Raw genomic sequence first — 25,131 nt, 5'->3', positions numbered from 1 at the left:
CAAATGACGATGACGGATTAGAAGCGAGATGGCGAATTGCTGGTCAATTAGAAAATTCCTTTAATTAACTTGTATTAAGTTTGTGCCTGTTAATTATGTTATTTTACCAGTGAATCATAATATAAGCAAATATTCAAAATAATAATCACCGACGATTTCTGCAAAACCTTTATGAAAATTAGTGAATTTGGCAACCCTGCCACTAAGCGAAAGCCACACCAAAAAGACTGATGGAAATATTTTTATTTATCGTGCAAAAGGAGGGTCTTCCTTCTGCTCCAAAAAGTTGATAAAAGAGATCGACTTGTATCACATAGTGCTCATTTTATCTGAGCTGCAAAAGATGAATGTTCGTCTGTGTGTATGCAGCAGAAACGAATCGTCGGTTAAGTTCGAATTGTTTTAAAGGATTCTCGTCCCGCATCCCGAAAATAGTTATACAAACCGTTCTTATTAGGACGAATATATAATTGAAAAAGAATTCAATTAGAAAATTCCTTTAATTAATTTGAATTAAGTTTGTGCTTGTTAATTCGTGAATGTGACAACCCTGCCACTAAGCGAAAGCCACACCAAAAATGCTGCATTTTCAACGTGACTGCGGTCGTGTCTTGTACACAATCCTTTAATTTTTTTTCGGAATGATTTTTTTGATAACATGAACTAAGTTGGAAAGTCAAAAACTTCACCTAATATTCTATTTGAAGCATTCTAATATCATTTATCACATTTTCACTATATTTGCCCAATCAATTGCCATTGGTTGATGATAGATACAAATACGTAAATAAGCCGACATTGATTTGAATATCGATAAGAAAAAAAATTCTGTACAGTAAAGTTTGCATTTGAATTATTAACCTGATAATTGTTGTTTTTCCTTTATTCAAAATTTTATTTTCGCCCTTGATATTGTGAAATTTAAAAGTGTTTCCTGTTTGTTTTTATGTCGTTCAACATCCAGTGAGAAATCGAGATTGTTTACATCACCGGACCTGTGTGTAATTATCCACAAAAATTCACGCGCTCACTTCGCCATCTGCACGCGGGTAGCGGAAAGTATTTCCCACATTACAACTTGGCACACAGTGAGACGAAAGCGAAAAGCCGGATCTGGGGCGTGTAGAAAATCGGCATTATGGTAAGTGCATGCGATCACTAGGCGAAAACCGTCAAATCGGACGATGACTTTGACTCTGATTTTATCGAATGCATGAGATTTTGCAAAAATTTGGTGCATATGCAGTGCGAGAAACAACTTAATAAGCGTTCTTGAAAAAACTTGCGGAAGCCCTAATTTATTTTGGATGTGCAATGATTTTTGCAAGCTGATGGTTTGCTCGCTTTCACGGCGCCGTTTCTTCGCTTGGATGTGTTATCGCTGGGAAACCGGATGACGTCTGTGCTGAACTAAAGGCCGAGTTATCAAAAAATGAACAGCAAATTTCATGCCTCGCCAGAAAGATTTCAACAGCTACTCCAGCTCGGCCATATTCCGATACCTCTCGACCACCTCAGAAACGTCATCGCGATAATGGCCGTGATCCGAGCAGTATTCTTGTCGGTGGTTGAAAGCTAGTCGATAATAGCAGCATTCTCTCAGTTACACATCACACACCGTTGCTCGATTATATCTTTCCCGCTTTAATCCCAGCGTTAGCAAGGAGACTGTCGAAACAATGTCCAAAAAAGGACTAAATTGCAACGAGGAGATGAAGGTTATTCCGCTTGTTAAAAAAGACATAGACATCAGTACTTTGAACTTCATATCTTTCAAAGCTGGAGTTCAGCTAAAGTACAGTGATGCAGCTCTTAGCCCTGACACATGGGCTCAAGGCATATTGTTCGGGGAATTTGAGGAAAGCCGTACCCAGAACATTTGGTACCGGAAGTCGCCATCTTTGATTTCAAAATGGCGTCAAAAATCAATTTCTGGCATCTACTCGTCAAGATCATTCCGACAATACCCATTATTGCATGGGTTGTAGAGAATTTGCGCTAAATCAGAAGTCGCCATCTTAGATTTCAAAATAGCGTCAAACATAAATTTCTAGCACCTACTCGTCAGGACCATTCCGAAAATATCCATATTCATTGGGTTATAGAGGCCATTCATAAATTACGTGACGCAAAAATTGCCCAAAATTGACTCCCCCTTCCCCCCATGTAACAAATTGTCACAAATTTCTCTATCCGTCCCTTCCCTATTACGTAACAAACTCCTTGAAATTTTTTTTTTCTTCAGTAAAAGCATGTTACGTAACGTTCTAGCTTACTCCCCCTTCCCCATATGTAACAATATGTCACAATTACTCGGACAACCTAACCCCCCCCCCTTACAAGCGTTACGTGATTTATGAATGGTCCCATAACGAATTTCGCTAAACCAGAAGTCGCCATATTGGATTTCAAAATGGTATCAAACATAAATTTCTGGTAACTACTCGTCAAAACCATTCCGAAAATACCCATATTGATTGGGTTATAGCGAATTTCGCCATCTTGGATTTTGAAATTGCGTCAAAAATCTATTTCTGGCGGCTACTCGTCAAATCCATTCCAAAAATATCCATATTGTTAAGGTGCGGGCCATAAGGAGTCTTCCAGACCAGTCTCTTCCATCTTCCAAGGCATCAATGTTGAGGCCCTCAAAACATTTTTTACACCATAAGTTCTTTTTTGAAGCTCTAAACGATTTTTTAAGCTCCAGAACGATATGTAGATGGCTGGAATAGACCACTTTGTAAAAGACGCTAATCTGTTATCACTTGTATTTACAGAGTAATTCACGTTTATCGTTTGATAATAGCTCATTTTCTAAGGTCAACATGTCTAAAACGGGCAAAACGGTCCCGTTTTAGAGTTGTTGCCCTTAGAAAATGAGCGATTCTCAAGCAATACCAATGAATATCTCTAAAAAGGCAAGCTCTAGGAAGTTTTGAAAAGTTGTCTATTTCGGTACACACTTAATTTTTTTTCTATCGAATCTTAGCTTTTTTTGCATCTTTTGTCGAAATCTCAACAGCTAAGATACAGCAAACATTATTTATTGCAGAGATCCCAGTAAAAGTGACGTTTGAGTACTGAGACTCGAAAAATATTTCACCGAAAATCAGTACACTAATCTCACTTTACTGAGATATCAGTTTCTAAATTTGCTGACTACACAGCTGTTGGGAAATTACCGAACCAAATTGAGTGTGTAGGCTACAAAACTTTCTGGAATATCAGAAAGCGTGTAAAACTTCATAAAAGAACTTGTGCTAAATAATCTTTTTAAGGGATCTTTCACAATCAATACCCTATATCTCTAAAATCATAGTGGCCACAATGTTAATATCTTCGAAATAGATATTCGTGGCAAATTTTACTACAACTTTGCTGAAGTGAGTATATCTCTATCCGAATCATTGCAGAAAATAAGTTTCGTAACTCGCTATTAGAAGGATAAATCATCAATCCAATGAAATAGTAAGAAGGGAGATTCATTCCAAGTTTTTTGTTCAATGTCAATGACGGGTGTACCCCATTAGGTATACGGACGTTTGGCATACCTACGTTGGGCATAACGGGCGTTAGGCATAAAGACGTTAGGCATAATGGACGAATAGCATAAAGGACGTTAGGCATAAATTATGATATTGAAGTTGTAAAGAAATAACCTTTGACGTTGACGGCACCGGGTCGTAATAGCACAAATGTTTGAAATTTTTGATGTTGTAGAATTACTCTGGAAGCTGATCAAATTCGATCAATATTTTACTCTATTGTATATACTTGAAGAAATATCCACTCATATAAAAGATGCATAACGAATGCACGTTCTGCTCAACCCCATATGAAAAAAGTTTACACTTTTTACGAAAAATAATTCTATTTAGTAAAATTGCATCAAACATGTGAAGTGGTGGTTGGAGTACTACAATATGTGAATCATGGATGTATGAAAAAGTGCAGATTTTGAAGCCACCTATAAGGAAAATGTTCATGAAAATGTTCTATATTAAACGAGAACAAAAAGTTTTTGAAATATTTTGAATCGAGTTGTATTAATTTGTTTGGTGTCTCTTAAAGTGATATATCACTTTTTTGGAAAAATATAATTTTAGTAATTTTTCAAGAATCATTTCATGAAAAGAATCACAAGTGAAAGTCGAGTTTAATTATTCTGCTGAAATCAAACATGAGTTTTGTTATATTTGTACTCAAACGACTCTCCGTGCGCCAAAATCTTTGAAGAATAGCAACAACATCAAAACAACTTCATCGTGTTCTAAATTGGCAAATATTACCACCGACCGAGGTTTTATTGCAACGTGGTCATAAAACCGCGTCTGCAATCTTTTCCAAGAACCGACAACGTTATCTAGCTTCTAACAGTTTAAAATATTATCACACAATCAGCGAAATAACAGTTTAAAGCTGCTTTGCTTAGCGATGAATAGATTGTTTAGGGATTGTGCGATTGTAAACATTTTCAAAGCGGGGGGAAATTATGTCGTAAAAATGGTTCGATAGGTGTGTCGCGATTTACTGACGGATTTTTTTTTCTGTTATGCTATCAGTAACCATTCTGGCAAATTTATGGTGATTTGTGCGAATGATTGTGGCAAAAAATGTTTATTTTACGTCTTGAGAAATTCAACCGAAGCCAATAGCTAAAAACTAGTTTAAATCAAGACCATTTCTAATACCAACTTTGTGTTAATAACTGTCTGTTTTCTCGAAAAAGCATAAGCAATATTGGATAGCAACATTTACACATTAACAAAACATTGAAAATTTCACAGAAGGCGAAGTTGTTATTTTGATTGCTCTATACGCAGCTTACCTGGGTTCGGTTCTCAACCCTCATACAAAAGGTTAGGAATTTTCTAACCCAAAAATAAGACGAACGACCCCAAGGTAAAAACCTCTATAATAAAGAAAAACAGTACTAAGTTACACGGTGAATATAAGCAGAAATTCCAAAATGTGTTAGTAGTTCAATGCCTTTGCTCCACCACCACTCGAAACAGTGGAAAAAACTGTTACCAGAATTATCACAACGGCAGGCAATCAACGCATCGACGGAAAACAAAACACGCAATTACCAAAGCCGTACAAATAAAGTCTTCGGTAAGATACGCAGATGTTTACCGTGTACGCCATTCTGGAACAGCTTTTCAATGTGATTCATATTTTGAATACGAATTATTGATAGAATCTATTTCGCGCTCATTCCCCAAAAGATATTTTCAAATGTTTCACATCGAACCATATTGTTCTGAATCGAGCTAATGAGAAAACAAAAAGATAACAAAGAAAACAAAAAGATAACAATGATCGATTTAAAGCAAAACTGTTCCCCGAGTAGGCGCACGGCTTGAATCAACAGCCATCAGCATGTTTCAAAACTAAATACGACCGCTTGAACATCGACATCGACGTGTCCCAAAAAACGGGGAGCGCGTGTCTTTCAAAAAAGGAAATAAGCATATCGAGTATCACTGATAGATAGCTAGTAGTACCGAACAAGCGCTGAATTGGAACAGCAGAGTGTACAGAAACAACGATAATCATGCGTCAGTGGAGGCACGTATTTTGTTATTAGAAATGAACTCGGTGTGTGTAGGCATTTCGATTATAAATATTCAGAAATTCTGTTCCAATCTTTTTTACAGTATGTGAAACAATCAGAATTTGTTCAATATTTTCGACAGAATTCTTCAAAGATCTCCAGCAGAGGTACCTTGCCTCGTTCTTCACGGCAAGTGTGCTGCTTTTGCTGCCATTGTTCCAATGAAAAAATCTGCCGAATATAATTTTAAGAGGAGTTACACAACAAACAAACCCAAAGTATTACAATTGGCTTTATATTTGCTCTATAATGGTAGTAAATGGACAAAGTAGTAAAAATGCTCGATTTGCGGTTTTAACTGTCATTCAGAAACTATTTAACCGATTTATTTCAAATTTTGCACACACATTCTATATACAGAACACCTAACTCCTACCTTGAGTTTTCGAAAAAAAATTTACTCATAAATCAGAACTACAAGAAATTTTTTATGTGTTGCTCCATTATCTACAACTATTTTCGATAGAACAGAATCTCGCAAAAAGAAAAGTGCAATACAGGCATCTTTGTGTTACATTTTTACTTATTGTAGAAACATAAAAGGTCCACGGCTCAGTTGTGCTAACACATTAAACCGTGTCATGTAAATATATTTAAAAAAACAAATTTCCAATGATCAATGCAAAAAACAACACAGTATTTCTTTTATTTTGTTAGTGAAATTGTTCGCGATAGAACGGAAACAATAGCTTCCAGGCTCAGTTACTGAAAGTATCGTTATTTGACACAACCTTTGTAAGTTTCTGAACACCCTACCAAGATCAAATTAATAATCGAAAAACATAATTATTTGTTGACATTGCAATCTTTTTAAGTACAGTTACAGTCAAATCAGTCTTCATTTTGATAACAAGCCATTTGCCTTAAAAAATTGTCTAGGAGTAGTAAAATACAATTTCATTCGGCCGATACGAATTGTGGTCGAAAGTTGATCATTCCGGTTTATGATTAACAATACTGTTATGATTAACAATCACTTTCTTTAGTCCCGTGGACCAATTGTTTGTTAGAAAAAATCCAACCATCGCTTCGTTTGTATGACGATTTCTGCCTAAAGCTTCATTTCTTTTTCAAGTGGAAGATTCGCACGTGCCTATTCCTCGAGTGCGAAATCTGAACCAACATCAACAACCTCATCCAGAGGCACAATTAAACAATACTTTTAATGATCTCACTTCCGGCACACTAGCTATATATCCGGTCAGCATATTTGTATTCAACCAGTCGATAATCTATCTCAACAGTTAACAACAGGGAATGCTAGCGAGAAAATTTGTGCATGTCCGTGCGTTTCCGGACTTCAGTAGAATACGCAAATCGTAAAAGATCCCATCCACAGCGACAAATCGCTTTTTACCTCACGGCTATCTTCGTTATCATCTGTCGCTCATGTCACTAATGTTCCAAGATACATGAACGTCGTACTCAACTTGTCGACAACTCCTCCTCTCTTCAATAAGGCACAAAGGCCTCTTCAACTGCTCTACTCGACTCCAATGGTATCTATGTCGTCCATATGCCAAGAAACATGCGAGGTCAAGTAATGATAGTGCCGTCCCTTTGCTTACCAGATCGCACTTTTGAGCAAATCAGGAAGTGCATCGCCCTGCTCAAATACAGGTAATGTCACAAACGAGTCGGATGTTTCTTTGGTTATTCTAACGCTCGATTTTGATTCATCAAGCGCCATACGAAACAACCTATTCAGTTTTTAGAAAAGCCATGATAGCTCATTTCGTCGACTGAATCGCGCACTGTCTGGAAATCCACAAACAGATGGTGAGTTCTCAAGTTTTATTCACGAAAACCAGGGTTTGTCTTCTAAGGCGCAAGTATTTAAATCGAGAGCCATTACTTCATTGTATTGGCTCGTATCCGCGTAAAAAGTGGTGTTTTCAAAATACAACACTGTAGAATCTTCAGTTATTTACATGTATTGTTACCAAACATTCCAGAATGTCAAACACCTAATTCTGGAATGAAAATCTGACTCTAATTTGCATCGATGACATAATATTGATATCCTAAAAACTTCTTCGAACGTGTTCAAAGTTTTCGGAGTCACATTCAGTAGCTCACTACAAAACATACTTTAAAATATGTCCCTTAAATCTGAAGAAGATTTTCGGGCTTCACAAAATATCTCAATATTTGTTTCACCGGCTTCGTCAGTGTAATCAGTGTAAACCTGTAATACTATTTCATACTTTTCCTATTGGAATAAGCTGTTGAGTTTAACGGTCATTCTAGCATTTAAAAATTCAAAGAGGATCTGGTTTCTATAGGTCCAAAAATATTTAATGAATTTGTTTAGCGATGAAGAAATTATCCGCGTTTGCAACCAAGAGATAATACTGGCTCAAAACGAGCATTCTCCACTTGTCTTCGTGAGAGACATAGTGTCTTCTAGGAATTCGGGATGGTCTGTACTCCAAATGAGCAAGTATCTTTTCGAACCGTTTAATTTAAATATGCTAAAATAATCAAATCTTGTTGAAATATTATTCGGAATTTTTGCCTATTGCTGCTCAAATGCATCAACCAATTCCGGTACTAATCTCGAGTATATTTTGTCGGTGGTAGACCGGACTAAGTCGCAAAATCTCAAAAATTAGATAATGATAGCAATGTATAAAGAATTTCTTCATCTGCGTTTGACTCTTGCAGATTTGAAATAGGTTGTAGTAGGTAAGAAATATCACCAAAATTAATTTCGAATTTTAACGTAGGGGATGCTGCGATTCAAACTTTAAACTCGATTTTCTCGAAATCAGTACAATGTCACTTAGTCCGATCTCACTTAACACCGACCATTTGAAAGAAATCCGTTTGAAGAAATCGAATACATATTATTTTTACTAAAACTTCCGTAGAATTCTGAAGAAGTTATGAAAATTACATAGATTCCACGAGTTTGATCTGTAGATCCGTAAAAAAGTCAAAAAATCCGTACGTTTACGGGAAAATCCGTAGGGTTAGCCACTCACGGAGGAAACTGAAGATCCGAACCCTCCCGAAATTTTTCAACTTGTTAAGAAATTTTAAATTATTTTCAATTTTAAATCCGTTCAAACTACATTTTCACTAATTTTTTATTAAAGGAAATAATTGCGTATTACGCATTGTATAATGTTAATTTCAGAATCGAAATTTCATGCCCCCTACGAATATTGTTTTCTGTATTCCCCAATGGCTAGTAGTAATCCTGCAACCGCGGTAATGACTGCACGTACTATACACAACAACCTCCTACCGTATGCAGCTCACGAACTGCACAGCAATACAAGGGAACGAATATCTGGTAACAACCTAGGAAGAAAGCGAGACGCCTGTTCAGTAAAATGAAACATTTCTAGTAACTGATCAGACCACAGGACTGCTCTTACCAAATACTACACTGAGTTGAGATAAGAAAAAAAACTACCGAATCCCGAGTTTTGCGAAAACATCGCAAATTTACCAGAGGCAGTTTGTCTTCAAAAAGCTTTATCAAAAGATCACACAAGCAGCCTGGGGCAAAAGAAAAAAGCAGATGGCAACCAGATCAACCTTCTGACGAACTCCGCCCTTATAGGGGGATGTTGTCCCAGTTAAGCTCAGCCGGAAATGAACCGGAATTCTGGCTGGTTCCAGTTCGTATTCCGGCTCCAGTGACACAACCGATTCTAGTTAGAATCGGTTGTTGCACTGGAGCCGGAATACGAACTGGAACCAGCCAGAATTCCAGTTCATTTCCGGCTGAACTTTACTGGGGTGGTTTTACAAAAACGGCCTGTCAGATTTTCACGCCATCTATAATTGAATGTGCTATCCACTCTTTCGGCCCTGAAAATATTCTAATTTTTCATCAAAAAGTGCAACTTGACGTTTAGCCTAAGTTGTTTGAAACCACCGTGTTTGGGATGATGTCGCCACAATATAATGCCGTCCACTAATTATGGCACTGTGAATTTCCATGCGAAAAAATAATTTCGTGACGTCTTTTACGAACTATTTATCTTTATTTACATTCGGATGAGATAATCAAAATAATCATTTCAAAACAGCGTAATACTTTAATATGAATACAAACAAGTTAATTTATCATTTTGGTGTTTCATAAAATGATTTCCAATAATGCCGAATGTAAAATGCAAAATGCATGATTAGATTTGAGTTCGCTTCCAGAGTGAGTCCTTTTTTCCGTCTCCCTTGAAACATCTTTCGCATATGACAATTCTCCAAAGTTTGTTGTTAATGCTCAAATATATTTTGTTTTGTGATTGTCATTTTTTACTTTACATTTAACAGAGACGGAATTGATGTCGTTTGTTTATTTATGACAGCATATCATCTAACTCATAGGCGCTGTGACATTACCACGAATTTGAAAAGTGATGACAGCTTCGTTTTTATCGGAGAAGGAGAGAAACAGTCCTGTTTCATTGTTTGCTATGTTTACAAAAACTAAATGAAGGGATTCACTAGCTAGTATGCGCGTCGCTTATTTGTATGCCGATGATTCCAAAAAAATGATCGGAGTACAGATGCATTATTTTTCATAAAAAACAACATCGTACCCCTAAAAATTCATCAAAAATGTTTACCGAAAGTAAAAAATCTAGACGAAAAAATTTTCACTGTGAACAAGTTTATGCTTTTTTTAGAAATTGGTCTTGAATAAAGATTGATCCGCCATCTTAGACCCACAAACCCAAAAAAAGTGGTTGCAACGATTTGTATAGGAGCTGTCCCGAGCAAAGTCCAATATCAAAATTACAGCAAATAGACAACATATTTTGATATCAAGCATCAAATTGAAATCTTATTTTGATATCAGTTTAAACTTTTTCAGATATGACATCATATTTTGATCTCATTTTGATGTGCTTACATTTTTAGAAAAAATATGTTTGTTTCTAATTCTTTGACAAACATCAAATTGATTACTTATTTTGTTATCAATGAAATATTTCACCATCTCAATGAGTTTTCAATTTGCTTTCACTGATAGCATAAATAGTTTTCTGTTTGATGTCATAGTGCAATTTTTCTGCTTTCGATTTTGATCTTTTAACCGTTAAAACGACCAAAATGATAACAACCTGAGCAATCATTCTCTACTACATCACAACATCAAGTTTAGTTCTCAATTTGTTATCAGACTGTGCTCGGGTTCTCTGATAATTCCGAAACTAAAAGAAAAACAACTGTAGGTATTACTATATTCGAACAGAGCAGTTATCCAATATTCCGCTCAAAATTTCAGAATTTTTTGTTGATCCCAAGTTGGTACTGGTTACTGATGAGACGAGTTCGAAACACAAAAATCCAACTTTATCAAAGTTAGGTGTTGTGTCCTATATTACCCAATTGGCCAAAATCAGTTCACATTTGAGAGTAAATTTTGCACAAAATACACGCTAACGAGTAATTAGTATCATAGTTTGTACAATAGCTTTGATAGCAGCTAATTTGATTTTCTTCGCAGTGTGATAAATTTTATTAATCTCTCGCTTAAACTTGCTGAACACTTAGAAAATTGAGAAGCATAAAACTCAAAAATGAATTGATTCAATATGAAATCTCTGGATATTAAAATGTACGAAAATAAATTACGCATTTCATTACCTGAAAAGACCATCCTTTACTTTGATATATTTTCAAAAATACGTTTCATTTCAAAATATGTATACATATTTTTCTCGAGTCTCAATCAATGTTACTAACTATACCAATCAACTTAACTAAAGTACCTATTTCAAATTAAACAGCATGTAGTAATTTCCAGACAATCTTATTAAAATATAATTCCCGCAAAACGAGTTTTTTGCAATGAAATTCTGAACTTTCAGTAGACTTATGCAATGAACTGTTGCAAACAAATTAGAGAACGCTAATTCTGTGCTAAAAAAATCCACATTCGGCTCCGAGCATTGCGGAGCATAGTGGCAATTGCGCTCTCTGCAAAACCACCGCTTCACTCTACCAAGTCTCACTCACGCGCTCTATCATCCGCCGAACAGCCCTGAAGCCATATGTGAAATATTCGATAAGCTATGAACTAAATACGAGAAATTCTAACCGCAGCTACGTATGACAATGAAATAGAGGTAGCGATTGCTGGGTTCGAATGACTGCATTACAGTGCGCAGAAACGTATTTGAATTATAGCTATTGGAACAACTTTGTTAACCAACCGAGCATGTTTCAAAACAAACTAAAAATCTCCGATTGATTTTCTCCCGAGACATCAATTTCAATATATTTTAACCCAGCTAACCCACAGCATCCGTCACACACCATTCACTATGATTAGTCAACCCGGTCATTATTTTACTTACAGATTTTCCACCCATAGCGGAATGTGGAACAGTGCTTTCAAGCTTTTCTCCGAACAGTCGATGACATTTCCGAGGCAAGAGCAGAGCCGAGGACAGTCACCGCTGGCGTCGCTCCCGGCATCCCGTGCCAAGTCCGTCAACTGGCCATCGATCGGTCGTACCGTGATCGTCGTCGTCGTCAGAATCAGCATCCAAATGCCGACGACGGCAATTAATCTGAGCATTTTATTTTTAATCTGCTCGCTGATATTTACACTAATTTCTTCTCGCTAGCCCGATACTTATTTTCCCCTCGATCAACTCCGGCTGTCTAGTTTTTCCTCCCTGGTCACGAAAATTAATTGCTTGTTTTATTTTCCTCGCACGAGCGTCGACTCACTTTTACCGAGGGTATCGAAGGAATTTCTCGATTATAATTCATGTTGGAAATGTCTCCTCACTTTAGAATTATTTTCATTTTCAATGAATTTATTTTTATGTTTTTGTACTTATATAAACACATCTCATTACCCCCGAGCGTGCAAGCAAGCAACGATATACACTAATATGTCGCGCGTTTACAGCTATATTCGGAGTAAAATTCTGTGTGGATCATGCTAGTGATTGCACACTAGCAAACGGTGCTTCAAAAATACACAGTAAACGAAGCGCGTATTGTACAGGAACTCGTCGTCATCGCAGTTGGCAGCAAAAGCACACTATTGTCCGTGTAGTGGTGTTTTGTCTGTTGATTTGACTGCTGCTCTCCGCAATCCGTGTCAAAATAGTGGAAAACAATCACATTTTTGAGGTACTTCTAGTCGGATTTTTACCGCATCTTCACGAAAAAGGCAAAATTTCCACTATTACCGTATATTTGGTCCAGAATTCAGCTCGTAAATGTTCACTTTTAAGCATAATTTTCACAACTAAAATCACACTTTTCCTCTATTTTGGTTTCTGCTCTCTACACTTTTTTTTTCTTCTCTCCGTTGCTGCGCCACAAAGCGCAACACTTCTTGCCAGCGAAAACTCCGAGAACAAACTGTTTGAGCGTTTCAACGCTTGCTGTCTGTTGTAGGTAGAGTGGGACTCTCCGCCTGGGTTCGGCTACGGTTCGGTTCTCTAGAACCCGAACGAATCTCAGCTTCGTGCATCAAGAAACTGTAGACATCTTGGCACTGTCAGTCATTCATGTGGGAAGCGGAGGCAGTTATAACAATAAAAAAAACTCTATACGTAGAAGAAAGAAAAAAAAACAACATCACCCACACCGATGCATTCAGGTTTTTCAATATGCTAAGCCGCGCGGCGAGTGGGAGTATTTCTTTTTTTCTTTTCTTTCCCGTTTGTCATGCTTAGGATTTTATATGGCAGGCAGCGGGCGCGGGTAAACGTTTCAAGTATCTGGACCATATACATGGAGTGATGCTAGGTCTGAGTTAGGTAAGCTTTTGCTGATTTATGTAGTTTCGTCTAAATGATGTTTTTTTTTTGTCTAGGGGTACAGCAAGCAAGGATTGATTTAAGATTTCAAAACCGTTTTGTTCAATGGGGCTTTCCCTTGATTTTTGACTGAGCGATCTAAACGACAATATTGTTTGCGATCTCCTTAGATAAATAGCCATCGCCCAGAATTTTGTTTATCCGGACTGTTGGAAAACAGTGCTGCCATTTGATTGCGAATTTCAAGTATTCCTCAATTGACATACATTTTTGGAGCACCTGTTCAGTTGGTCATTCTGAATTAGGATGAATGGTCACATTAAACCGTTTAAGAACCCTTCCTTATAGACAACTTCTTTGAATTTTACAGATTTGGAAAATTTTAATGAAATTTTTAATTTAAAGTGCTCATAATATAATGAAATGAAATTTAATTTAAATGAAAAATTTTCTGCCTCTGTTGGCCAACATAAATTCTTTAGCTAATAAAATTTTAAAATCTGAGATGGCGACTTCTAATTAGAGCAATCCCACTAAGAACGATTAACCCATTCATGCCTGTGTTGTTTGTGGATAACAACGTTTTTAAACAGCTATAACTTTTGATTAAGGCAAAATTTGCTCACAAAAACAAGGAAGGCTAATAAATGTAACTATTGCCTTTCATTTGAGTATTAATAGTTTCAAGGACCAGCTAAAGAACTGAAGTTAATGCAATTAGTCTGATTGGATTCCGATGGAGCTGTGCTGCCTGGAACAGTTTACGTTGACGAAATAAATATTCTAGGAGAATTGTATTGAGCATTCATTGGAAGATAAAAATTGAGCAGCTTCTAGCACTGCGAGGGAAGCACCGTTTTCAAAGAAGAATAGTTTTGAAACCCTACATGCACGAGAAAAAAGAAAACAAATTTCGACCAACCATCGTCTATTCAGATGACGTATTTCCGCATCTAATCAAAACTACCCGAGAATGAGTTTCAGATAATTAATACATCTTTTCGAAAAAAATATACACTGAACAACAAAATAGTCTTAATAAAAATGAAAATCTGTTCAATAAAAATAATATTGCAATAAACCCAGCAGCACTCTAATTACTATGACCGAACTAATTGACTCCATCATTAGCCAAATTGATAACAAAAGAAATATTGGTGCCCTTTTCCTGGTCCTACAAAAAGCATTTGATACTCTGCACCGCTCGATCTTGATCAAGAAGTTGAAATGCAATGACATCACAAATCGAATAAGTCAAAGCAAACCTTAGAATAGAAACCAATTCCTATCTATTGGAGACTCTTTTAGCTCTTATGAACCAATAGAAATAAAGGTTCCCCAAGGCAATAATTTTGGTCCACTGCTATTTTTATTATACAATAATGACCTAGGTATACTTGGATTAAAGGGAACTCCTCGTCTTTTCGCAGATTACACAGCGTTGTTTTATCCGAACCATGACTTTATAAACACTATCATCATATATCAACGAAATCCTTCGTTCCTTGAACCTATCAAAAACAAAATATATGCTGTTTAACTCATATAGAAAAGCTATAAGCATGTTTCAAATATTCATGATTTCACTTGGACCCCACAACGATTTTAGAATGAATACCGATATGCCGTTGAATCTTCTAAAGATACCTATTTTTCATGCCGATAAATATCGATTTTACCAATGGTCAATAGAACTGTAAAATCGGTATTAACAGTTTAAAACTATAGTTTGTATGGACATTAGACCTCTCCACGTGTTCTAGTTTCGCCAAAAATGACTTAATTTGGACATGATTTAGAGGTGTCTCCAATCAAAAATCATGTTTTTGCTATGTTTCCATAGTAAGATCACTTACACTCTGATTTAAAAGGCCCTATATGTCCACATATCATCAAATGTTGTTCCTTAGACATATCTTAACATGTTTTAACAGGTGAACATAGCTCTAATGGCAATAGAAAATTTGTTAACTGTTTTTTATATAAAAAAGTATATCAAAAACAAGAAAATATAGTAGTATAATAGCTATCGCAGTGCCCATTCAGGCATAAGAGTACCATATTGAATCACAGCAAGCCGTGGAACATGCTGTTCAAAATTTACATATGCATTCTTACTTCTCTGTCTTTTTTGCGTATTTTCGCAACGTTGTATAATTATTGTGTGTAATTATGGTTCTTTCATTTAGACCTTCTTTACCGACAAAATATGATTGCGGAATCTTAAGTCGTTTTCGTTTTTGACTGCACACTACACCGATGTAATGCCCATAAAAGCATAAGTGCCCCATATTGAAAAATAGTAAGCCGAGAAAAACGCTTTTGAAGATTTACATTTCCATTGAACCTTCCCAAGTAGCAATTAAAGTTTTATAGCATGCTACAAGTGCAATCTAACTTTTATGAGAGGCTATAAAACTACCATAAAACCTCAATTGTTACTAGGGTTATAGATGGTATTTTTTGATATTTTCTAAACAAACCTGGTAATCTTATTTGTGCATTGTGATTCAGTTAGAATACATAATACAATCCAACACATAATTCAGTTTCGACAAAAATCCATATGGGACTCTTATGATTTTATGGGCAGTGTACTGCCCATGATCGCAAACCAGTCCCATAAAGATAGGAAATCCCATAGAAAACGGGACAAATATGCGATCATGGGTAGTGTAGTCGGTGCTACATTCAAACTTGTAATCAGTCTGTCCCTTTTTTGCGCTACAGGTAAAAACAAAAACGCTATTGAACAAGTTATGGATGTCGTGTACCTTGTGAGTTTGTGTAGTATATACCTACATTTTTGATTTCTCTAGAATCGTTTTAATGTTAGAAGTTATAGCGTTCAACGTGTATATTGTTGACAGAAATCGCCAATTACAAGGTAAGTAGGTATAAAGGTATGTATATCGCCTCCAGTTTGGTACGTATATGCTATAGTTGGAATGTTTTGCATTTCGGATTGTCCTCATCAGTAACCAGCATCAGACTTTGGGCTAGTTAGACAATAAATCTAAAATGGCACCAAAGCTGGCACTAGTTAAACGCTTAATCCAAAAAGTCATACGTCTTGCATGACATCTAAATTCTAAACAACAGGTTGATTCCGAGTGATGTCTCGGGTAGCCAAGCACAGAAGTTCTTGTTTGCTGATGAGAATGCGGAATCCGTACTTGTCTTTTGGTCCAAGAACGTATATGCTGCTTTTGTGCATTTAATACGACTTGGACCGCATAATTTGGAACGCATAAAAAGACTTCAGTATATATGGAAACATCAATTCTGACAGATGTTTCGAAACCGGTATTTTACTTCAAAACACATGGACCCCACCCGAATTTGTTTCTAGCTACGTGCATGTCCTACCGATTTAAAGCAAACAACATGTCGCACTCGTTTCCAAGCCAAATTAAAACTTATATTGGAAACCTGTTTTAATCCATCTAGTGGTGCGATTGTGCTGCTTTTCTCATTTATCCAAACTATGATTCATTAACTCAATATAATTGTGGAAATGTCAATTACATTTTAAGTGGACTTAGTACGTATTTCACAACTACCACGAAAGCCTACACTGACTTACTTTATACAAAAAAGTATAATATTCAATTAGTTTACCCAGTATGAGTTCAACGTTATCTTCATTTGATCATATTTTGAAAAACTAGTGGAATGGGTTTGAAAGGGGAGGTGGGGAGTGAGTTAGTAGAGATTGTGGAGGATGCGCCAGAAATCCTTTAAATAGTTTTGGTATGCGGGGTGGACGAAGGAAATGCGGGTGTGATGAAGGTCCAAGGGGAGGAGGGAGTCAGGTAATGAAGGAGGGAGGTGTAAGGGTAAGGTGAAACGAGCGATGCAACACTCAAGTGCATATTATGTCTTCCATTTGAGACTTGGTTTGTGAAAATCGGCTCAGTTATCACCGAAGAACCGATGCGACTTTAATTGTGAAATATGCTCGAAATCCGGGACTTCCCGAATTGTCGATAGTGGACAATATATTCAAAGGAATGTTTGATTGGCAATCAGTGAACAAGACCTGCGAATCGAATTTGGTGATTATTTCAATAGATTTTTAGCCTCTGAGTTATTACGATTGAAACGGTTTGTATGGGAAATTCCAGAAAGACCTTACTAAGCAACCTGTAACTCCGGAACCAAAAGTTAGAACCGAATGAAATTCAATGGCAGCCAATAGGATTGCTGTACCTTTCATTTGAAATTAAGTTTGTGAAAATCGGTCAAGAATTCGCTGGGAAATAGATATGATATTAGCATAGGAACTTTACAAGTTCCCTGGGACATCAAAAATCGTCATAGGTGGCCAATGTGGTCAAAGCTACTTTGATTGATAATTAGTGACCCACAAATCCAAGTAATGTTGGACCCTTTTTGATACGTATTACACCATTCGGACATGACAGTGGTATCAGTTTGTATGGGAATTTGCTGTGTGTTTTATACCTTTCAGATGAAATTAGGTTTGTGTAAATCGGTTCAGCCACCTCTGCGAAAATTGTGAGAGTTTAATTGACACACACATACACACGCACATACACAGACATACATATACACATAGTTGATTTTTAGAATGATTGCATAGCCTTTCTTCATACGAAAAAGGCAAAAAAAATTAATTCAAGCTAAGATCACTACCAATTGAGCTTATTCCCTTTCTCATAATTAATTAACATTTTTCGAGTCACATTTTTAATAAAATTTTTCTCTAGTGACAATGGTGGAATCGTCAAACCGGTTCATTATTTGTTTCAAGTAATTTTTCAATGTACTACAGTATGCAAATCTTATATCAAAGTCAAATGCATTTTCATTTAAAAGTGGCAAAAATGATAGAGTTTCAAATTACTCGTGAAAAGTAATATAAAATTATCTGATCTGAATTTTAAAAAAATATAGGCATTAGCTTTTGGTTTTCCCGATCTTTGAGTATATTAATATTCGCACAACCATCGAAAAAGCAAACTTGAACTATTGCTTTGTCACAAGTCATTTCCTGAAGGGATGTCACGAAATACACACTACGCACACTATTTAATCTGATTTTTACAGTTTAGAAATATTGAATGGCGATTTAACTGGTTTTCCAGGGTTTCAACCTGTTAAGCTATTTCGGCGATTCATACACGCCCCCTGGTCCAGTCCTTCGCCGAAATTTGCTGCTAACAGGAAGTTATTTTACAGGCTGGTCGAGTAGTTACCAAAGACAGGGGCGTGTACTGTGCGCTGGTCGCTGCGTAAACATTGACCTGTGACTAGTCAATTTCAGAATTATTCGGTTGATTGTTCCACATATTACAATATATAGTCGAACTTGTCCTAATTGAAAGCAGCCTGCACTGATTGGTTCATTGCTCCATACCGGGTAATCAGTGGCGTAGTCAGAAAGTTGTCTTGGTGGGATCAGTGAAATTAGTTTTTAACTAATTTTATTGATATTTGAGAACCCGGTAGGAGTAGTCTGAGAAACAGATCATGATTCTTGAAACCATTTTAATCATAATAGAATGTAAAAACCTGTTAAAAATTTGGAGTGTAAAATGCAGAGATTCTTCGGCGCAAGTATCGCTTAAAAATATATCCTTCAGAATGTTTGAAAAAACTCCACATAAAAATCAGTTAACCCTTTCATGCCCAACTTTTTTCTAGTTCAAGTAGGGTTTCAAAACTATTTTTCCTTGAAAACGGTCGGCTCAAGAAATACGAAAAGCCTTGTTTCATGAAGATAGGTGCTTTCCTCGCAGTGCTAGAAGCTGCTCAATTTTTACCTTCCAATGCTCAATGCACTTCTCCTACAATATTTACAACAGTCCAATTGCCAGGAAAACGTATCCAAAGATAGTCTAAATTGACAAGTTTTATCAGTTTTTAATAATATCGCAAAATAACGAAGATATATGAAAAATTCATTTTCCGTCGTTAACGTATACTGTCTCTGGCAGCACTGCTTCATCGGAATCCAATCAGACTAATTGCAATAACTTCAGTTCTAGCGCTGATCCTTGTAACTGTTAATACACAAATGAAAGGCAATAGTCACGTTTATTAGCGTTACTTGTTTTTGTGAGAAAATCTTGCCGCAATCAAAAGTTATAGCTGTTCAAAAACGTTGTTATCCACAAACAACATGGGCATGAATGGGTTAAACAAATAACTTGCATCCAGGAAAATTCGTATGACGTTATTAAAAATAAACAAAAATTTCACAATAAAAATCGGTTGGAGGTTAAACCCCCTCCCCCCCCCCCAACCAAAATTAATTGCATTGAAAACATTAATTGATACTGACGAATTTAATTAAATATTCCACAAAATATTTTTGGAAAATATTCTCCGATCACTACTTTGAGAACCGTGTTTAAAGCGTCATGAGGACTTTTGGAAAATTGTGGGAAGGGCATCTTGTAACTTATCTCTTAGCCGAAATCCCATAGTTGTCAAATTACTTCAATTTAAAATAAAATAACTGAATTATGAGCTCATTTTTGGAAATATGCTCCAAAATATGGATTATAGACAATTTTTCGAATAGGAAGCTAAGTTTGAATAGGTTGATTGTCTATAAAAAAACTTACTCACTGAAAACTTGCATACATTTCAACATTTGCTGAAAATGTATTTTTTTAGATTGCGTAGAGTTTAGACAAAAATTCAATATGGTTAATAACAAAAATAACATTTCGGAAACTATTTAGAAGTTGATGATAAATTACGTTCACAGTTTGTCTCTAGCAGGTCAGCATCGGTTTTTATAAGTATTTGATTTTTGATGTATTATAAGCTATATGAATAGCCTCTAAGCAAGATTGGAATTAATAAATATTTCAATATATGTGAAGTTCGTGGCTATTATTGGTGTATATTTGAGTGCTGAGTTTAATGGCGTACTAAAATTTCGTGTACTAGGTATTAAGACTCGTTGTCTAGTTGAAGAATTTCGTCAGCTATATTCGACTTTTACCAGGATTGATATATGTAACAATAGACAAGATTTATGGCAAAAATAATTTCCAACCATAATGTAAAGGATGCTGCGATTCAAACTTTAAACTCGATTTTCTCGAAATCAATATTTTGTCACTTAGTCCGGTCTGACTTAACACCGACCAATTAATCACTAAAATTATTATATCAGAGTATGCGCTGTTTTAAATTGGAAAACTTCTAGAAGCTGTCAAACCTTCAAAGACAAGAATTATTAATTTAGGTGATCTTGAACGCTGAAATTTTTTTCGAACATTTATCCCACTTTAAAAGATCGCAATCTTTGACTTAATTGACATATTATACAAGAAAATAATCTATAGAGAATTGAAAACTGTTTCATGCTGATTTTTCATGGTTGTAGACTGCAATGACATCTGTTAGATACTTATGTTTCTGAATTTAAAATAATTTATCAAACTTATACTAAATTGTAGCATTTTTCGAAAAATTTACGATTTTCATCAAAACCTCCTCTAAACCAAATTTCTGGCTACGCCACTGCAATTTGATATATAAATATTGCTAGCTCTGAATTTTAAATTGTGCTAACAGCCTTAAAAAGTCAACCCAAAGAATTAGCTTAGAACAGCTTATAGCTTACCAAACCAGAATGTCATCTAGGATATATTATCCAAGTTACAGAACATTTTCAATGTTAAAAGGATTGTGCAAACTTGAAACATTTATCTTAAACAGTCGCTGCGTTTTAAATTCGTTCATTTAACACGCCTACACTGCCCATAAAAGCATAAGAGTCCCATATGGATTTTTGTCGAAATTGAGTTATCTGTTGGATTGTTTTCTGTATCACCATTGAATCACAATGCACAAATAAGATTACCAAGTTTGTTTAGAAAATATCGAAAAAAATACCAAAACATGGTTGTCCCATCCATAGGGCTCAGTGAAAATCTCGACAAACATATGATTACGGCCTAAAAGCCAACTGTCAAAATCCACTTTGAATGGAAATTCAAGACAAACCGTTATTAGTCGAACACAGTTCACAACAGTTTATGAAAGAGAAAACTTTTCTCTTTCGCTTACTACCAACATCTGTGATTGGCGTGTAACGGTTTGTCCGGAATTTCCATTCAAAGTGGATTTTGACAGTTGGCTTTTAGGCCGTAATCATATGTTTGTCGAGAAATGTAAATCTTGAACAGCGTTTTTCTCGGTTTGCTGTTTTTCCATATGGGACTCTTATGCTTTTATGGGCAGTACAGGTTGCACTGAGAAAATATCGAAAACGGCCATTTTCGAAAACAAAAATACGTTTGTTTTCTTTTTCAGTTGGTTTTTGTAAAATTCATTATGGAAAAAGTGGTAAAGGATAGCTGCGAAAGCTTTCGCTCAGAGGCAGGATTTGAATTATGCCCTTCGATAGACTTTGTCGTCGATTTTATTAGCGTACATGATAATTACGTGAATAGTGAGTGATAAGTAGAAATCTAAGTCTGTACTAGATATGACTCAATCCATGGATGACTGATTTGTTATGACAACAGCGTCTTACCGGTGTACCAGCCGACGAACTCTAACCATGGACTGCGCATAAATTGCAGTAACGATGCAACAAAACAGAAAAATAAAACCTATCTGGCAACCACGTGTACCCTATCTCGCCGCAGCAGTAACAAGCCATATAAAAGTTAGCTCTCATGTCAAGCTCTTGTCTCCGCTGCTGCAGGCGACTTTGCGGTGCACATCCGTCTCCCACGCACTCGTTCCCTCTCTCATTTTATCTTATCGAGCACTCGTGGCTTCCGGCGAGAGCAGGACGCAACATAACACCTTTTTGGGTTTGATCGTTATTTTCTCTGGTTGCTTTTTCAACCAAGCAGACAACTGTGCGCGTTCATCGCATCACACTCAACTGCTTCGCGTAGTTGCTATGCTTTATGTTGCTTCCATTTCTATGTGTATATACATACAAACATGTTAGGGTGATACGACTGCCGAAAAGTGACACTTTAGAAGATGATCTGCCAAAAAAAATTAGTTTTATAATGATCTGGCCTTATAGAGGTAAAATTTATAATCTCATAAAGCTGCCGTTAGAATAATCGTAGCATAAGCTCAACGATCTGCCATGTACTCTCAAACCATAGTGCATCACCCTATCAAGTATGCTCTTCAGTGTTGGCGATGATCGCTAAGCTGATGTCGCCTCGGGGTTTTGTCGTTGTGGTACATACGTACGATGACTCTCGCGGTCTCAAACCCGATCCTGACCGACCGAGGCGCGGTGGCCAACGGAAAATCAAGTTCAACGAAGCAGTTTTCGAACTGTGTTGGTTTGAATTTTGCGCTACTCCAGAAAAAAGCTTCATTAGTATGCAAGTAATAGGATATTTCTCGACAAACAGAGGGTTAAGACGTATAAAACAACTTTCAAAATTCACTAAGCTATTTTTCCCCTTTTGGAGAAAATTTGTGTAAAAACTATTTTTCTCCACTAAGGGCAAATTTGTTTTGAAACATATTTGTGCGTGAAGGGCACAAAATCTATAACTAAACTAGTTATTGGAGTGACGTTTCGAGTTCCTCTCATCAGAATCCGACACTAACTGAGTGACAGTCCTTAGATTAAATTTCTTCTGTTGAGTATAAACAGCGGTCATTGGTCAGTAACGGTTTGCCCAAATTTTCCGATCAAATTGAATTTGGACAGTTGACTTACACGCTCTAATCATATGTTTATCGAGATTTTTAAGCACATCTGGCTCTCACTATAAATTTGATCATTTCCGTAAAATTGGAGTTGCCTACGATCCATCGATCCGCGAGTACCACGAAAACGAATCAGGAGAAGAAGGAGGTAAAGTGGAAAGTGACAAAAAGACTAATCGCTTCACGTCCGTTCGGATGAAGTCAGGAAAGGAATCCCTCGGTCGGTTCAACGTTTTGAGAAGTCTCGATCGGTGCTGCTTTTTCTCGGAGTTCTCGCCCGTTTGGAAAATATCTAAGAAAAACAAGAAGGAAAAAAGACGAACGTTGTTTTTGTTGCTTCAGCTCTTTTCTTGGTGAAGTAAAAGGAGACCGGAGCACAGATGGATGGACTTCTCGGCATCGTGCCGAAATGGTGCGGTGCGGTGTGGCGGAAATGGTATGTGTGAGTGTGAGTATCGTCAACGACGATGCAAACACTTCTCGCCTCGTACGTCTTGTGAGCCGATTTTTTTGCACCATCTGCAAAGTTATATCACACCCGAGCTGAGTGGCACCCGGGCGGGTAGTCAAGGATTGAGAGGATTATTTCCAATTTAAATGAGATTTAGATTCTGGGAAATTAAAACGGATTCAGTAAATTTAAGTAGCAAAGAAATTCGAAGAAGATGCGTTAGCGATATTTTCTGCCCAATGAATATATTTCAAAGGTGGTAATGCATTTTAGAATAATTTGCAGCAAACATTTTTATTCACTGCGATGTGCATGATCTTTTTTTAAATTTGTGGTCGTTTCCTTTTAACTATAATATCTCTGACTAAAAATATTGAGATTTGTACAGTAACTCCAGACTGTAGGCTAATTTTTAATCTTTTATATCCTTGTTATTTTCGGGTAAACCGCTGTCATTTATAAAATTGTACGTGTACGATACGATTTCTCTCATTTCTTTAGCTCAAAGATTCGGAGCGAAGACCACGAAATTCGATTCGAGAACCAAATAGCTCATACTAGATAAGGCCATTGTGGATATATCGAAAAATTCTATGTACACATGATCAAAAAGAATTAATGTCCAAAGGCTAGGGGTAATAATATTTTTGAAAACTTTTAATCCATCTGGTAGTGTAAAGTGGTCCAGAATGCAAATTTAGTAGAAAGTTTAACTTTTTACTAAAACTAAACAATGTTTTGGGAGAGCTTTCTTAGTTTATGGGCCCCTTCTCTTTGTTTAAACAACAGTTAGGATGGTTTCAATTTTATCAAGATCAAAAAATTAAATTTTTGATAATTGTAAATAGAGCCGACTAATTTTAGAAAAGTTTGTTGAAGACATGTAACATCTGTTCTACTTTTCATTTTACAAAAAAAATTAAAACAAAGATTTAGAATGTTTATTCATATAACTTTTACGGTATTGATTTAAAACTGAAGTTGTCTTCAGACAACATAAAGATTGCTTTAGGGCGGATAATTTGTTTCAAGCCGCCACATATCTAAATATTATCATTGAAAAGCTATGAGCACTTTACTGTCAAAAACTAAAAAATGAATAGATTCGGACAAACGGGAAACAATTCTGTTTCAACTATACGTAGAAGGTCCTGAATTGAGGAATAAATTCGATAACGACATATTTTTAATTTTTACAAAAAAAAACAATTCTTGAGCGTTTTTTCAAAAAGACATATCTGCAATGAGTTACTCTCTTTGTTTACTTTCTCTTTCAATTTTTACGGCATCACTATAACACTTTTCGCTTATCTTACACAAAGACGATGGTTTTAACTAGCATATTATGCCAAGAGTTCAGGGATTAATGTTAAAGTGACCGAATTATTAACAGAAGAGAAAGTAAACAAAGAGAGTAACTCATTGCAGATGTCTTTGTAAAAAAACGCTCAAGTATTTTGTTCTTATCAAAATATCATACCATAGACCTGTCCCTAAGTTAGTATCGAATTCTGATGAGACGAAGTCGAAACACAAACGCCATAACTAATTTACCCAACCACATATTATGTCTTCCATTTGAGCCTAGGTTTGTGAAAATGTGATTTCAGCTCTGGAAGAATCTTTTATTG

General features: G+C 36.2%; 1 protein-coding gene and 1 long non-coding RNA gene across 2 annotated transcripts in view; one reads left to right on the top strand and one right to left on the bottom strand.

The window, feature by feature from the left end:
• LOC131678400 (leucine-rich repeats and immunoglobulin-like domains protein 2) overlaps positions 1-12,876 on the bottom strand; it is a 35,409-nt gene extending 22,533 nt beyond the window's left edge. The window contains exon 1 of the mRNA XM_058958546.1: positions 11,944-12,876. Coding sequence (XP_058814529.1) covers positions 11,944-12,167 — 224 coding nt within the window. The 5' untranslated portion in view covers positions 12,168-12,876. The remainder of the gene's footprint in view (positions 1-11,943) is intronic.
• A 73-nt stretch (positions 12,877-12,949) lies between these two features.
• On the top strand, positions 12,950-14,385 carry LOC131678401 (uncharacterized). Its single transcript, XR_009303653.1, has 3 exons — positions 12,950-13,208; positions 13,285-13,368; positions 13,425-14,385. It is a non-coding gene; the product is annotated as an uncharacterized LOC131678401 (long non-coding RNA).
• The last annotated feature ends 10,746 nt before the right edge of the window (positions 14,386-25,131 follow it).

This window comes from Topomyia yanbarensis, chromosome 2, assembly GCF_030247195.1.
Source record: "Topomyia yanbarensis strain Yona2022 chromosome 2, ASM3024719v1, whole genome shotgun sequence".
Taxonomy (NCBI): domain Eukaryota; kingdom Metazoa; phylum Arthropoda; class Insecta; order Diptera; family Culicidae; genus Topomyia; species Topomyia yanbarensis.
This window is presented reverse-complemented; position numbering and strand designations above follow the sequence as displayed.